The 13,099-nt window shown below is 43.5% G+C and overlaps 1 protein-coding gene across 4 annotated transcripts in view; it reads right to left on the bottom strand.

Moving 5' to 3' along the window:
• The window catches only part of MRTFB (myocardin related transcription factor B), a 114,045-nt gene that overhangs the window by 18,332 nt on the left and 82,614 nt on the right, over positions 1-13,099 (bottom strand). For 2 of the 4 annotated variants that reach the window (XM_070761111.1, XM_070761113.1), the window contains 5 exons: positions 11,501-11,662; positions 9,678-9,859; positions 6,683-6,826; positions 4,565-4,812; positions 3,070-3,223 (listed from right to left, as the gene is read on the bottom strand). In XM_070761111.1, the coding sequence (XP_070617212.1) occupies positions 3,070-3,223; positions 4,565-4,812; positions 6,683-6,826; positions 9,678-9,859; positions 11,501-11,662 (890 nt within the window). The remainder of the gene's footprint in view (positions 1-3,069; positions 3,224-4,564; positions 4,813-6,682; positions 6,827-9,677; positions 9,860-11,500; positions 11,663-13,099) is intronic. The other 2 variants (XM_070761112.1, XM_070761114.1) reach the window with 1 other exon arrangement.

Below are 13,099 nucleotides of genomic sequence, written 5' to 3'. Positions count from 1 at the left end.
ACGCACCTACATCTGAATATCTCTGCCTCTGTATACATCCTAATTCCCTGCTGATGGACAAACTGGTATGGTAAGTTGCTTACAGAGCTCTTGAGTTCTGGACTGGGCAATATTTAATTTCCATTGCATTTTGAAAGAATTATGTTTTTAAAGTACCTTCAACTCTGCATATATTTGGAAGCCAAGAAGAAAAGCAGGGAATTCTTGGTTGAAAAGGAAGGAAGGAAGGAAGGAAGGAAGGAAGGAAGGAAGGAAGGAAGGAAGGAAGGAAGGAAGGAAGGAAGGAAGGAAGGAAGGAAGGAGTCGTGCAGGCAAAGGGTAAGACCTTTGTTTCTGAACCTTGGCAACGTGAATTGCGTGGACTTCAACTCCCAGACTTCCCCTGTCAGCTGTTGAAAATATCATTATAAATATAATCTCTGCAGCTGAGGGAAGCGGAAGCCATGCAGACAACAGCATATTTAATTTATGCAGTTGTCCAAAGACTTCTGTAGATAAGATAATAGTCCCATATAGACAGTCCTTGCAGTTTGCTTACTGATAGTGTTAACCGGATGTGATCACAATTGTGGGATTCAGTTATACATTAAAGATGGAGTCGAAATTAAAAAAAATGACAAATCTTTAGGAGGTCTGCAAAAGTTCACTGTCCATTAGCTTCACTTCTTTCTGCCGTAATTCATTCAAGCAGGATACCAGATCCCCCTTAAAAAGAACAATGGATGTGAATAAGACTAATTCATGGCACCGGACCAGATTATCTCAGGGACCGCCTTCTGCTGCACGAATCCCAGCGACCAGTTAGGTCCCACAGAGTGGGTCTTCTCTGGGTCCCGTCAACTAAACAATGTCGCTTGGCGGGACCCAGGGGAAGAGCCTTCTCTGTGGCAGCCCCGGCCCTCTGGAACCAACTCCCCCCGGAGATTAGAATTGCCCCCACCCTCCTTGCCTTTCGTAAGCTGCTTAAAACCCACCTCTGCCGCCAGGCATGGGGGAACTGAGATACTCTTTCCCCCTAGGCCTTTACAATTTTATGCATGGTATGTCTGTATGTATGTTTGGTTTTATAATAAGGGTTTTTAAACTGTTTCAATATTGGATTGTTATATGCTGTTTTTATTGCTGTTGTTAACCGCGCCGAGTCTGCGGAGAGGGGCGGCATACAAATCCAATAAATAAATGAGTGAGTGAGTGAGTGAGTGAGTGAGTGAGTGAGTGAGTGAGTAAGTAAGTAAGTAAGTAAGTAAGTAAGTAAATAAATAAAAGATAAATAGATAAATAGATAGATAAATAAATATTTTGGGGGGGGTTAGAGGGCTGGGCTGGAAATAAACATACCATTTACTTTTACTAGTTAAATTTTAACCTGTTTATGGTGGGGGTTCACACACTTTGTGGCTCTGCAACCAGCCACAAGGCCTGTGAAGGCAAAGCAAGGCGCAAAGCCTGTGGAGAATTCTGACAATGCTCACTCAGCCCAGGCAAGCCTGATCAAGTTAAAAGACAAAACAAAACCAAGCAATGGGATGCACACAACTCCCACCTTCGAGCGACTCATGAGCCCCAGAACGAGTCCTGATCCACAATTTTAAGAATCTCTGCACCAAAAGTTTCTTCCGTGCCAAAAGGGCTATGGAAACTTTTTTCTGTTTATAGCTGAATAAGTGAATACCAAAAAAAAAGAGTGAGTCTAATTGCATCCTAGAGATTAACCCTCTATTCTTTTTGAAACGTTAACTGCTAACAGCTGCAATTTCGTTTCTGGGTTGTATGGAGCAGGACTATTAATAGGCAAGTACTTGAAGGCAGAATGCTAAAATTATCCCCCTGCCGGCTTTTCTAAACCAGTCGGGTTAACCGCCTTTGTGTTCTGCTATCCGATCCCATTTATCCACTTAATAACCGCTACAGACAAGATAAACTAAAAGATCACGACTGAAGTCTATCTGTACAGAGCAATCTCCTCTGTCGTTTTAACTCCGGCTCGGACCTGTAATTTACAGGATCCATGGTGATCTACCTTCCCTGTTTGTGTTAGAACAAGAGAGCATGTTTGGGCATCGTGCAAAAAAAGAAACACAAAAACAACACACAGCCCCCACCCACTTGTGAAGTGCGAATGATTCCTTTGCCGTCCTCCATACCTGAGAGCCTGTATCATTTCCCACTGAAATTTGGCTTGCAGAAATATATGGGAGACACTCTAGATCAGGGGTGTCAAACTTGATTTCCTTGAAGGTCACATCAGGGTTGTGTTTGGCCTCTGGAGGGGAGGGGGCACCTAGCCAGGGGACAGGGCCAGTCAACATCACTCAACATCACTCGTGTCAGAATGCCTGTGGTGGCCCGAGCGGTCTGGCAAAGAAAACAGGTTCCCCAGCTCCGTTTTTTTACTGCAATGGCCTCCGGCAAACCTCTGCCAGCAGAAACAGAGCTCCATTTTCGCTGGCAGAGGCACTGCAGGACCGTCCTTCACTGTTTCCGGGGCAGCCCCACGGGCCAGATTTAAGCATCATGTGGGCTGGATCTGGCCTGCAGGCCTTGAGTTTGACCCTCCTGCTCTACGTCTAGGGCTACATTTTTTGGTAAACTGAAAACAATACCACATTTCGATCATTTTTGGTGCTGAAGCGGGTGATGCTGGCAGCGGGATGAACTGGCAAAAAATAAAATGATTCGAAAGACAGATGAGTTAGGGCGGTATGTTATCAAGCATGCTTGAGTACCCACACTCATAATTCAATGTCTGGGGAGGACGAAAACAGTTTCCCCCACCCTATGGAGGCCCTCTGGAGGCCAAAAACAGACTGTTTTCCAGCTTCTGGCTTCCCTGGAGCCAGGGGAGGGTAAAAATGCCCTCCCGGAGGCTCTCTGGAAGCCAAAAACGCCCTCCCAGAGCCTCTGTGAGAGCCAAAAATCAGCTGGCTGGAACACACATGCACGTTGGAGCTAAGCTAAGCAACGGCTCATGTGTCAACAGATATGCCATCATTGAGTTAGGGTAACACAATTTTTAGGACCTTTGGAAGATATTTCATACTGCACTTATTAATTTATTTATTTTTTTACCTTCAAATCATCCAAGCTAGGAGGAAGAGGTCCTGGCTTTCTATTTGAAATATTAGTGTTCGATCTGGATGTGCTGACAGCTACCGAAGAGATGTTGTTGTTCAAAGCATTGAGTGATACATTCCCAGTGTTGCCCTGTTTGTCATTTATTTGTCTTCAAAGAAAAGAGGGGGGGGGGGAGACAAAATCAACCTTCAAAACCAAATTTATCTTTCCCATCCATTTCTTTCAACATTGTGCTGCCAATTTTTTCCCCCTCTTTAGCCGCCAAGTATTTTATCTATTTTAACTGGGTTGGCGTACAGAAATGTAATTTTAAAGCTTCAAAGTAATTGCCAGGCCAAAGCCATCGTTTTAAGTTAGAGACTTTGGCCTGCCACAAGTAGAATAGTACTGTGGGAATTGGGGAGGGGTGGTTACATGAGAGGGAAAAATACTAGCCACAACCAATTATTTCTAGAGATTCAAGGTCATCTTTTGTTCAGCACCAGCCGGAAGTACAGGGGAAGATTGAGCACCGGAGTGGTCCATGTGATGAACTTGTGGGTGTGGGGACAAGGGATGAACCTTAACCTGAGTGAACTGTAAGAAAAGTTAGTACAGTGATACCTCGTCTTACAAACGCCTCATCATACAAACCTTTCGAGATACAAACTCGGGGTTTAAGATTTTTTTGCCTCTTCTTACAAACTATTTTCACCTTACAAACCCACCACCGCCACTGGGATGCCTCGCCTCCGGACTTCCATTGCCAGCGAAGCACCCGTTTTTGCGCTGCTGGGAGTCCCCTGAGGCTCCCCTCCATGGGAAACCCCACCTCCGGACTTCCGTGTTTTTGTGATGCTGCAGGAGAGTCCCAGCAGGGGAATCCCAGCAGCACAAAAACGGGCGCTTCGCTGGCGACGGAAGTCCGGAGGTGGGGTTTCCCAGCGAGTGGAGCCTCAATGAAATCGCAGCATCGCAAAAACACAGAGGTCCGGAGATGGGGTTTCGAGGACTTTGGTGTTTTTGCGATGCTGCGATTTCGGTTGGCAAAAAGGGGTGAATTTTGGGCTTGCACGCATTTATTGCTTTTCCATTGATTCCTATGGAAAACATTGTTTCGTCTTACAAACTTTTCACCTTAAGAACCTCATCCCGGAACCAATTAAGTTTGTAAGACAAGGTATCACTGTATTGGGTTGGTTATAGTTCGTAACCAACATGGCTCTGTCAATAAATTTGAACTTGGAAGAAGACCAAGGTTTGGACTCTAATTTATTTCTCGGATGTTATTTGGAACACTGACAGTAATCTTGTTTAGCTTTGAAGAATTATTTTATTCCGTTAACATAACTTCGCAGACTAAACTGCAATGAGGAAATGGAAGTGGATAGACCAGGATTGAGCTCAAAAATTAATTGCTCCTTGCCCTTTTTTCAAGGGCAAAAAAAAAAAGTGGGGAGGGAGAGATGAGGAAACCAAAGAAGTCAAAAACTGTCCAAGATTCACCTACTTGAGTGGTGCGGGAAGAATTGTCTGGTAATTGTAATGTTGTTGCTGTTGGCTCAGAATTTGAAGTTGCAAGAATAGTTGTTGCTGCTGCAACAAACGAGCGTAGTTGGAGTCCATCGGGGGCTCGTTTTTCTCTAGTTTCTGATCAGGGGGGATATACTGGTGGTACTTCAGTTTCTTCACTCTGGGCTTTGGTTCTTTGGATTTCTTGCTCCGAGGTCTGTCGTTGGGGTTCTTGGGGTGAGGTTGCTATTTGCAGAGAGAAAATAAAAAGCTGTGGTTTGATCCAGAGCTGATGCTAAATCCAAAAACTTATATTCTGTGCTACAGTAGAGATTTTATTTTGTTGTTAGATCGGGGGCTTCCAAACTTGGCAACGTTAAGACTTATGGACTTCAACTCCCAGAATCCCCCATGCTGATTAGGGAATTCTGGGAATTGGAAGTCCACAAGGCTTAAAGTTGCCAAGTTTGGAAGACTCCAGCGTTACATGGATGTTTCTTTTCTCCAAAAACTCAAGAGGCTCTCCAATTTCATCCCCAGAACTACAAGTATATATGAAACAGTAATGATTGGCCCAAAGCCACTGAGTGAGTGGTTCATAGCTGTGTATGGATTTGACTTAATACAGGTAATCCTTGATCTACAACTACAAGGAAAGATCTGAATTTCTGCTGCTAAGGAAGGCGACTGTACCCAATTTTTACACACACACACACCCTTTTTTTTTTGCCATGGTTGTAAAGCAAATCAGTACAATTGCTAAGTGAACCATGCAGTTGTTAAACAAACCCGCATTCTCCCATTAATTTTGCTCACTGGAAGCTGGCTGGAAAGATTGAAAAATCACATATTCCTAGGAGACAGCAACCAGCGTCAACACATGCTGATTGCCAGATGCTGCCATGGTTTTAAGTGTTAGGATCAGTTGTCAGTTTATTTTTTCTGAGCTCTGTTGTAACTTCAAATTGTTTGTTAAGTTGATGGACTACCTGTATAGAAACTGTTATACTTCACTGGATCGGGAAAAGAAGTATATTTATAGCTTTGACGGTGAGAATTCTGGAATTGAATTCGGTATCTGACTATAATCCAGAAGACGATTATCTTTTAAGCTGTCTTAGCAAATTCTTTTCATTTTAGCAGCTGCTCTTAACTATTTCGCTTAACTACCCACCCACCCCCACATACACACCCTTAGCAGAGCAAACAATCTTACAGAGAGAAAAATACTGCTAATTATTGAGGCAGAAACATTAGTATATAAATAATGTAGGCTGCCAGAACTGTAGCTTTGCTTCATCAATCAAAAATTATTATCCTAAAATTTAGATCAGTGTCTCTTAAATTCCAATTTACTTTCTACTAAATCTGCACTTCTATTCTACTAGTTTTTCTCATCATTCCTATCACCCATTTCCTCCCATGTTGACTGTATGACTGTAACTTGTTGCGTATATCCTAAGATTTTTATTAATATTGCTTCTTCATTGCTTATTTGACCCCTATGACAACCATTAAGTGTTGTACCAGATGATTCTTGACAAATGTATATTTTATTTTATGTACGTTGAGAACATATGCACCAAGACAAATTCCTTGTGTGTCCAATCACACTTGGCCAATAAAAATTCTATTCTATTCTATTCTATTCTAATTTAAGTGTTAAAGCTTAGCGTTACAAGGTAAGGACTCCAGCAAAAGTCAGCATAACTTAAGGGTGATGTCACCCTTTGGTCTACTCAATTCAGTGTGATATCTTATAAAAACAATGCTATAAAAACTGGCAGATGTAGCTCCTTTCCTTTATTCATCTGCAAAACCGCTAATCCGGTTGGCGACATTCTGAAAAATACAGTTATGCTATTTATAATATCAATAGCCAAGGTTAAAAAATATTTAGTTTAGGAAAATGATTAATAGTTACTGCAGAGATGGGATGGTGATGAGGATTTCATGCTTGCTTGCCAATGCATACATGTGGGTTTTCCCTCCTAAAGGTTTAAAAAGCTCTTACCCAACTAATTATATATGTTATTATTCCTGGTTTAAAATGTTCATTTTTGCCAAGGAAAGCGGTATAATTAAGCCAACCCCCATTGGTTTTATTCTTTCCTACCTTTATTAGTGTTGGCCCACTGCAGTGTTTTGTGGCAGTCACAGAATTTGTGGTTAGAGGAGCAGCTGTCGTTGTGCGTGTGACATGCTGATCGGTGACAGGTGGCTTCAGAAAGTCAGTTCCAGGTATTGCTAAGGGGGGATACTGAGAGGCGCAGAAAATGAGAAAAGGCTATTTAAACATTTTTCAATATACAGTAGGTGCCCCCTTTCCAAAGTGATTTCGTGATATTTCATAATATCTGTATTCCCTGAAATCAGACGAAATTCTGAATTTTTCACGAAAAGCAATGTATGGAAAAAAATTAATTATGATTATTCAATAATAATCCAAACAGAATTATGAAATGTCTGTGCAATAGCCTTTTATTTTCCTTAAAATAAATTTAGGAGCATCTGTATGCCTTATCTCTGTTTTTAATCCTGAAAGTCATATAAAATTTTGATCATACCAATAATGGAGACTACTTGAAGCTCAGGGTTGAAATGGTATTCTCTGAGCTTGGTTGTTTTCTTAAAGATGTTTTGTGACCCAACTAGGCAGTGAAGAGCTAGCCCACTGCGTTCTCCCCCGTCCGAGCAGCAGCCCATCCTTACACATAGAGCAGAGGTACAAACTCAATTTCATTGAGGGTAACATTACTCATGCCCTTATCACCTCGAGGCTCGACTACTGTAATGCTCTCTACATGGGGCTACCTTTGAAAAGTGTTTGAAAACTTCAGGTCGTGCAGAATGCAGCTGCGAGAGCAATCATGGGCTTCCCCAAATATGCCCATGTTACACCAACACTCCGCAGTCTGCATTGCTTGCCCATCAGTTTCCGGTCACAATTCAAAGTGTTGGTTATGACCTATAAAGCCCTTCATGGCACCAGACCAGACTATCTCAGGGACCGCCTTCTGCTGCATGAATCCCAGCGACCAGTTAGGTCCCACAGAGTGGGTCTTCTCCGGGTCCCGTTAACTAAACAATGTCACTTGGCGGGACCCAGGGGAAGAGCCTTCTCTGTGGCGGCCCCGGCCCTCTGGAACCAACTCCCCCCAGAGATTAGAATTGCTCTCACCCTCCTTGCCTTTCGTAAGCTTCTTAAAACCCACCTCTGCCGCCAGGCATGGGGGAACTGAGATACTCTTTCCCCCTAGGCCGTTACAATTTTATGCATGGTATGTCTGTATGTATGTTTGGTTTTACAATAAGGATTTTTAACTGTTTTAATATTGGATTGTTATGTGCTGTTTTACTACTGTTGTTAGCCGCCCCGAGTCTACGGAGAGGGGCATCATACAAATCCAATAAAATCAAAAATCAAAATCAAATTAGAGTTGTGTTTGACCTTGGGGTGCCAGGATGGGTGTGTTTGACCTTGGGGTGCCAGGATGGCCATGGTAAGTGTGGCTAGATTGACATCATTCATGTCAGGGTGGCTGTGGTCAGTGAAGGGCTACCAAAATGTTTATTACCACACTGTGGGTGTGGTTTATGCAGGACGCCCTGCATTTTCTTTCAACATCTTTCAGTGCAAATTGGGTGCTCTGGGGTGGAGCTCCATTTTCGCTATCCCACTTCGTTCCCCCCGCATCCAGGCAGTAGCTCACTCCTGTAACCAGGTAACATCATCAATGCTAATCCCATTCCATTCTAGCATTGATGATATTGTCTAGTTTCTAGTAATGAAACATCTGCAAGAAAACAACAACTGTAAGCTCAGAAAGGACCTCTCAATTTTTTTTATTTTTTATTTTTATTTGTCCAAAGAGTTCAGAATAGTATATTTTTCATCTAGTAGATTAGACTGAGATGGGCTGATTTACCAAAAGTCACTCATTTATTTATTCAATTTATTTATTTATTCAATTTTTATGTCGCCCTTCTCCTTAGATTCAGGGCGGCTTACAACATGTTAGCAATAGCATTTTTTAACAGAGCCAGCCTATTGCCCCCACAATCCGGGTCCTCATTTTACCCACCTCGGAAGGATGGAAGGCTGAGTCAACCTTGAGCCGGTGATGAGATTTGAACCGCTGACCTACAGATCTACAGTCAACTGCAGTATAGCACTCTACCTGCTGCGCCACTCCGGCTCTAATTTTAGTTTAATAATAATTTTGAAGGGGAAATGCTTATTTACTTGCAACTCTATGACATCTAATTTCTTTTCTTTTTTGCTAGCTAGCTAACAATACATTTGCCAAGGTGGTGCAATAGAGCCAAGGTGAGGCAGTTGTTAAGAGCACAGTCCGTCAGGCTACTTCTGCTGCCTGCCGGTTGCCGACAGTTTGGCAGTCCAAATCTCACCAGGCTCAAGGTTGACTCAGTCTTCCATTCTCCTGAGGTTGAAATGAGGATCCAGATTGTTGGGAGCAAAGGGCTGACTCTATAAACTGCTTAGTGAGGACTGTAAAAGCACTATAAAGCAGCATATAAGTCTAAATGCTATTGCTAAGTCCTAGTGTTATTTTACCTTCAACATTAAGGAAGCAGTTATGACAGAATGGATAGAAAAAATTTGGCTTTCCTATCATAGAAAAGAGCCTGTTTTAATGAAGTATTGGACGCTGCTCCTACATAAGCTGAAGACTAATTATGCTCAACCATAAACACCAATCCATCTGTCTGATTTGATTCGTTCTTTCCTTAATTGCGACAAAGAGTCAAACTGGACCTCTGACTTTTCTCTGGAGGGGGGCTATAAGGACATAAAAAGGGACAGCATTTGCATCAGAAGCTAGAAAGACATCACTACCATGTTTCTCCAAAAAGACGACCCACCTTGAAAAGAAGCCCTACCATGTTTTTGAGCACATTTCCCTTGAGTACTAGTGCGAGATGAGTCAAGAATTAGAACCCTCCAAAAAGAAGTCCTAGCTGTTTTTTGGTGGGGTCAAGAGAAAATAAGGCACGGCCTTCTTTTTGGAGAAACACGGTATCAACGCAAGAGAAACTGCTTGATTTACATTGAGAGACAGCAACAATTCAAATGGCTGGCAAGGTACCTGTGTGGCTGAGGAAGCGGGAGTCACCGGCGAGGGTACGTCTTTTGTTTTGGGCTCTCCGGGGGAAGCGGTTGACCCTTGGGACTCCTGACTACCAGGCTGGTCTGGAGATAAAGCATCGCTGCTGTCTTCATCAAATGAGAATTCATCCAATGTTTGAGGATAGTTCTCCTGACCAACTGCTAAGAAAAAAAAAAGAAGGATCCTTCTTTTAGCTACTATATTTTTCAGAACATAAGACACATCACCCCCACCCCCCAAAAAGAGGGTGGAAATGTTGGTGTATCTTAATACATTGAATACAGTCATTTTTGCCTCTTGAAGTCCCACCCCCATGTCCCATTTCTGTGAAATATCGGCTCATTTTTCGCAAAAACAGAGTGCACAGAGAATTTGGGAGGCCTGCAGAGTGCTCCTGGGGGCTGGGGAGGGAGAAGGAAAAAAATGTTGTTTTTGTGAAAAACGGGCAAAAATGGGCTGTCTTTCCCCAAACCAGGGGCATTTTTGCCTTCCCCCAGCCCCCAGAAGCACTCTGCAGGCCTCCCAAAGCCTCTGAGTGCCCCAGAGTGCTTCTGGGGGTTAGGGATGACATAAAACATTTTTCTTTTACTTACCTCTTCGAAATCTTGGTGCCTCTATACACCAGTGCGTCTTATAGTCCGAAAAATACAGTAAGTCGTAATAGAGAGAGGAGACATTAAATACAGGTGGTCCTTGAACTTACAACCATAGTTGGGACCACAATTTTTGTTGCTGAGCAAGGCGGTTGTTAAGTGAGTTGAGTCCAATTTTACAAACTTCCTTGCCATGGATTTTAAGTGTGATTCACTTAACAACTCTGGCGATTAACTTAAAATCCATGGCAAGGAAGTTTGTAAAGTCGGGCTCAACTCAGTTAACAACCGCCTTGCTCAGCAATGAAAATTGTGATCCCAACTGTGGTTGTAAGTTCAAGGACCACCTGTATTTAATGTCTCCTCCCTCATTGATTCTGCTTGTCAGGAAGTGAACATGGGAAAGTGCAAATGGCCATCACATTGACGCAAGGGTGCTCAGGCCATGATATATACATTCCAGTTGCCAAGTGCCTGAATTTTAATCAGGTGACTGTGAAGACGCTGCGATGGCTGTTAAGTGTGAAGACGGATCATTAGTCACTTTCTTCAGTGTTGCTGTAACTTTGAACGGTTACCAAATAAATGTTCTTTTAAGTGGAGAATCAGTGAACACACCAACTGGAGGTACAGGCTTTGGTGAGCCCAATCATTTTTATTCTAACCCATAGGTCTTAACATATGGATTGTTTCCAATTATTTTGTTTTTTTTTCTCTTTTGAGAAAAGGACAACGGCTTTATTAAGCAGGTGGTGGAGCAGAAGATGGTTCTTTTATGGGGGACAACCCTCCAGATGGCCAAAGCTGGACTGATGGTACGTGTTCCATCAGTATGTTATGATCATAGAATCAGTTCCATCAATGTAACAGAAAGGCTGGAAAATATTATTCCATATGCTTTTGTTGAAATATCCAAAAAAAAATTATGGTACACACATTTAGACCGACACACACATGCAGATACACACAGAGTGTGTGCAAAGTGCGTGCGTGTGTGTGTGTGCATGCATGCATATTCTTTTTTCTTTTTCCTTTTGTCTGTTTTTATTTATGTTTCCAGTCTTAACAGACTACTTTCGGAGTGACAAACCAAGAATGCTCTCTTGAGGAAGTGTCACAATGACACCGAGGCACATTTATGACGGGGCATTGCGACACACTTCACGCTTCTGATTTTCACGCTTCAACAGGCCTCGCAATCCTACTTGCCTATAATTGCTTCTTTGACGCTGGAGTCTACAGGCAGAATATTCTTCTCCACGAGTTCCATAGGGCCCGGCCTCTGAGCAATCTTTTCATTCAGGTCATCGGCCAGTCGAGCCCTCTTTAACTTCATCTGAGTGGCCTGGAGAGAGGGTTCCGCAAACGTTTCTGTGGGGTGGGGGTGAGAAAGAACTACCATGGTTAAAAAACTTTGCAATATAAACACCACTTTCACTGCTTAGTGCAGTGATGGCGAACCTTTTTACCGTGGGTGCCGAAAGAGCATGGGTTCACGCTATCGTGCATGCATGAATGCCTACAGATATAATCCAATGCTTGGGGAGGACAAAAATAGCTTCCCCTGTGCCCCCTGGAGGTCCTCTGGAGGCTGGAAATGGCCTGTTTTCCAACTTCAGGTAGGCCCAGTAGGCTCGTGTTTCGTCCACCCCAGCTCCAAAGGCTAGAATTCACCTGTGATGGATAGATGTGGTTCTTGGGCATCTCTCAAAGCCAATGGCCCTGAGAATTAGGGAGGTCTTGAGTGGGAAACCCCCAAGGTCCCCTTCCAACTCTGTTATTGAACTGAACGTCACCTTCAATGGCACTACCACTGCCTTAGCATCCCTGCTCGGAGGTTTCCCGAGAGTAAAAACACCCTCTCCCATCCCTCCGGAGGCTCTTGGAAGCCAAAAATGCCCTCCCAGAGCCTCTGTGCGAGCCAAAAATCATCTGGCCAGCACACACATGCACACTGGAGCTGAGCTAGGGCAATGGCTCACTTGCCAGCAGATAAGGCTCCATGTGCCACCTCTGGCACCTGTGCCATAGGTTCACCATCACTGGCTTAGTGCATGAACCTAAAGGTGTGATAGAGATAGTAAAGCAAATAGTATAGGACCATGATAGCAAACCTATGGCACATTTGCCACAGGTGGCACCAGAACCTTCTCCGCTGGCATGCCAGCCGTCGCCCTAGCCCTGCTGTACTGTACATGTAGGCGCGCTTCCCATCGGTCAGCTGGTCTTTGGGTTTCTACTGCACATGGACAGGGTGCATGTACGAAGAGACGCTCATATTTGGGGGTTTTGAGCCTGTGCGTGTCCCTCTGCACCGCGTTTTGGGTGTGGAACACCTCCTGCACCAACCTAGAGCCAAAACGGGGTACGGGTGCACCATGCGTGCCTGTGCCCCATTTTGGGATGTGAAAGCCTCCTGCACCAATCTGGAAGCCAAAAATGGGTGAGGGGGGGTAGGTCACATGCGCTGGAGACATGCTCAGGGCGAGGTGCATGCATAGAGGCCTCACATTACATTTTGGGGGCACACACAGTTGGGACACTCAGCATCAAAAAGGTTAACCAAAAAAAATAAAAATAAAACAACCCTCCAGAGTTTCCGAATTCCAGAAGGCACAAACAATTCTGAAGTGATACTTATTCTATAAAAAATAACAGTTCCAATGAATTAAGCTTTAGTCCCTCCTAGTTAAACTTGAATCATTTTAAACCTGGGATTTAAATCCAGTTCTTGTTTGCTGCGCTTGGTTCTCACAATAAGGCAAACCATAAACTTCAGTTTATAAACTGTAATAATGAGATTCATAT

Source organism: Erythrolamprus reginae, chromosome 9 (genome assembly GCF_031021105.1).
Source record: "Erythrolamprus reginae isolate rEryReg1 chromosome 9, rEryReg1.hap1, whole genome shotgun sequence".
Lineage (NCBI taxonomy): Eukaryota > Metazoa > Chordata > Lepidosauria > Squamata > Dipsadidae > Erythrolamprus > Erythrolamprus reginae.
This window is presented reverse-complemented; position numbering and strand designations above follow the sequence as displayed.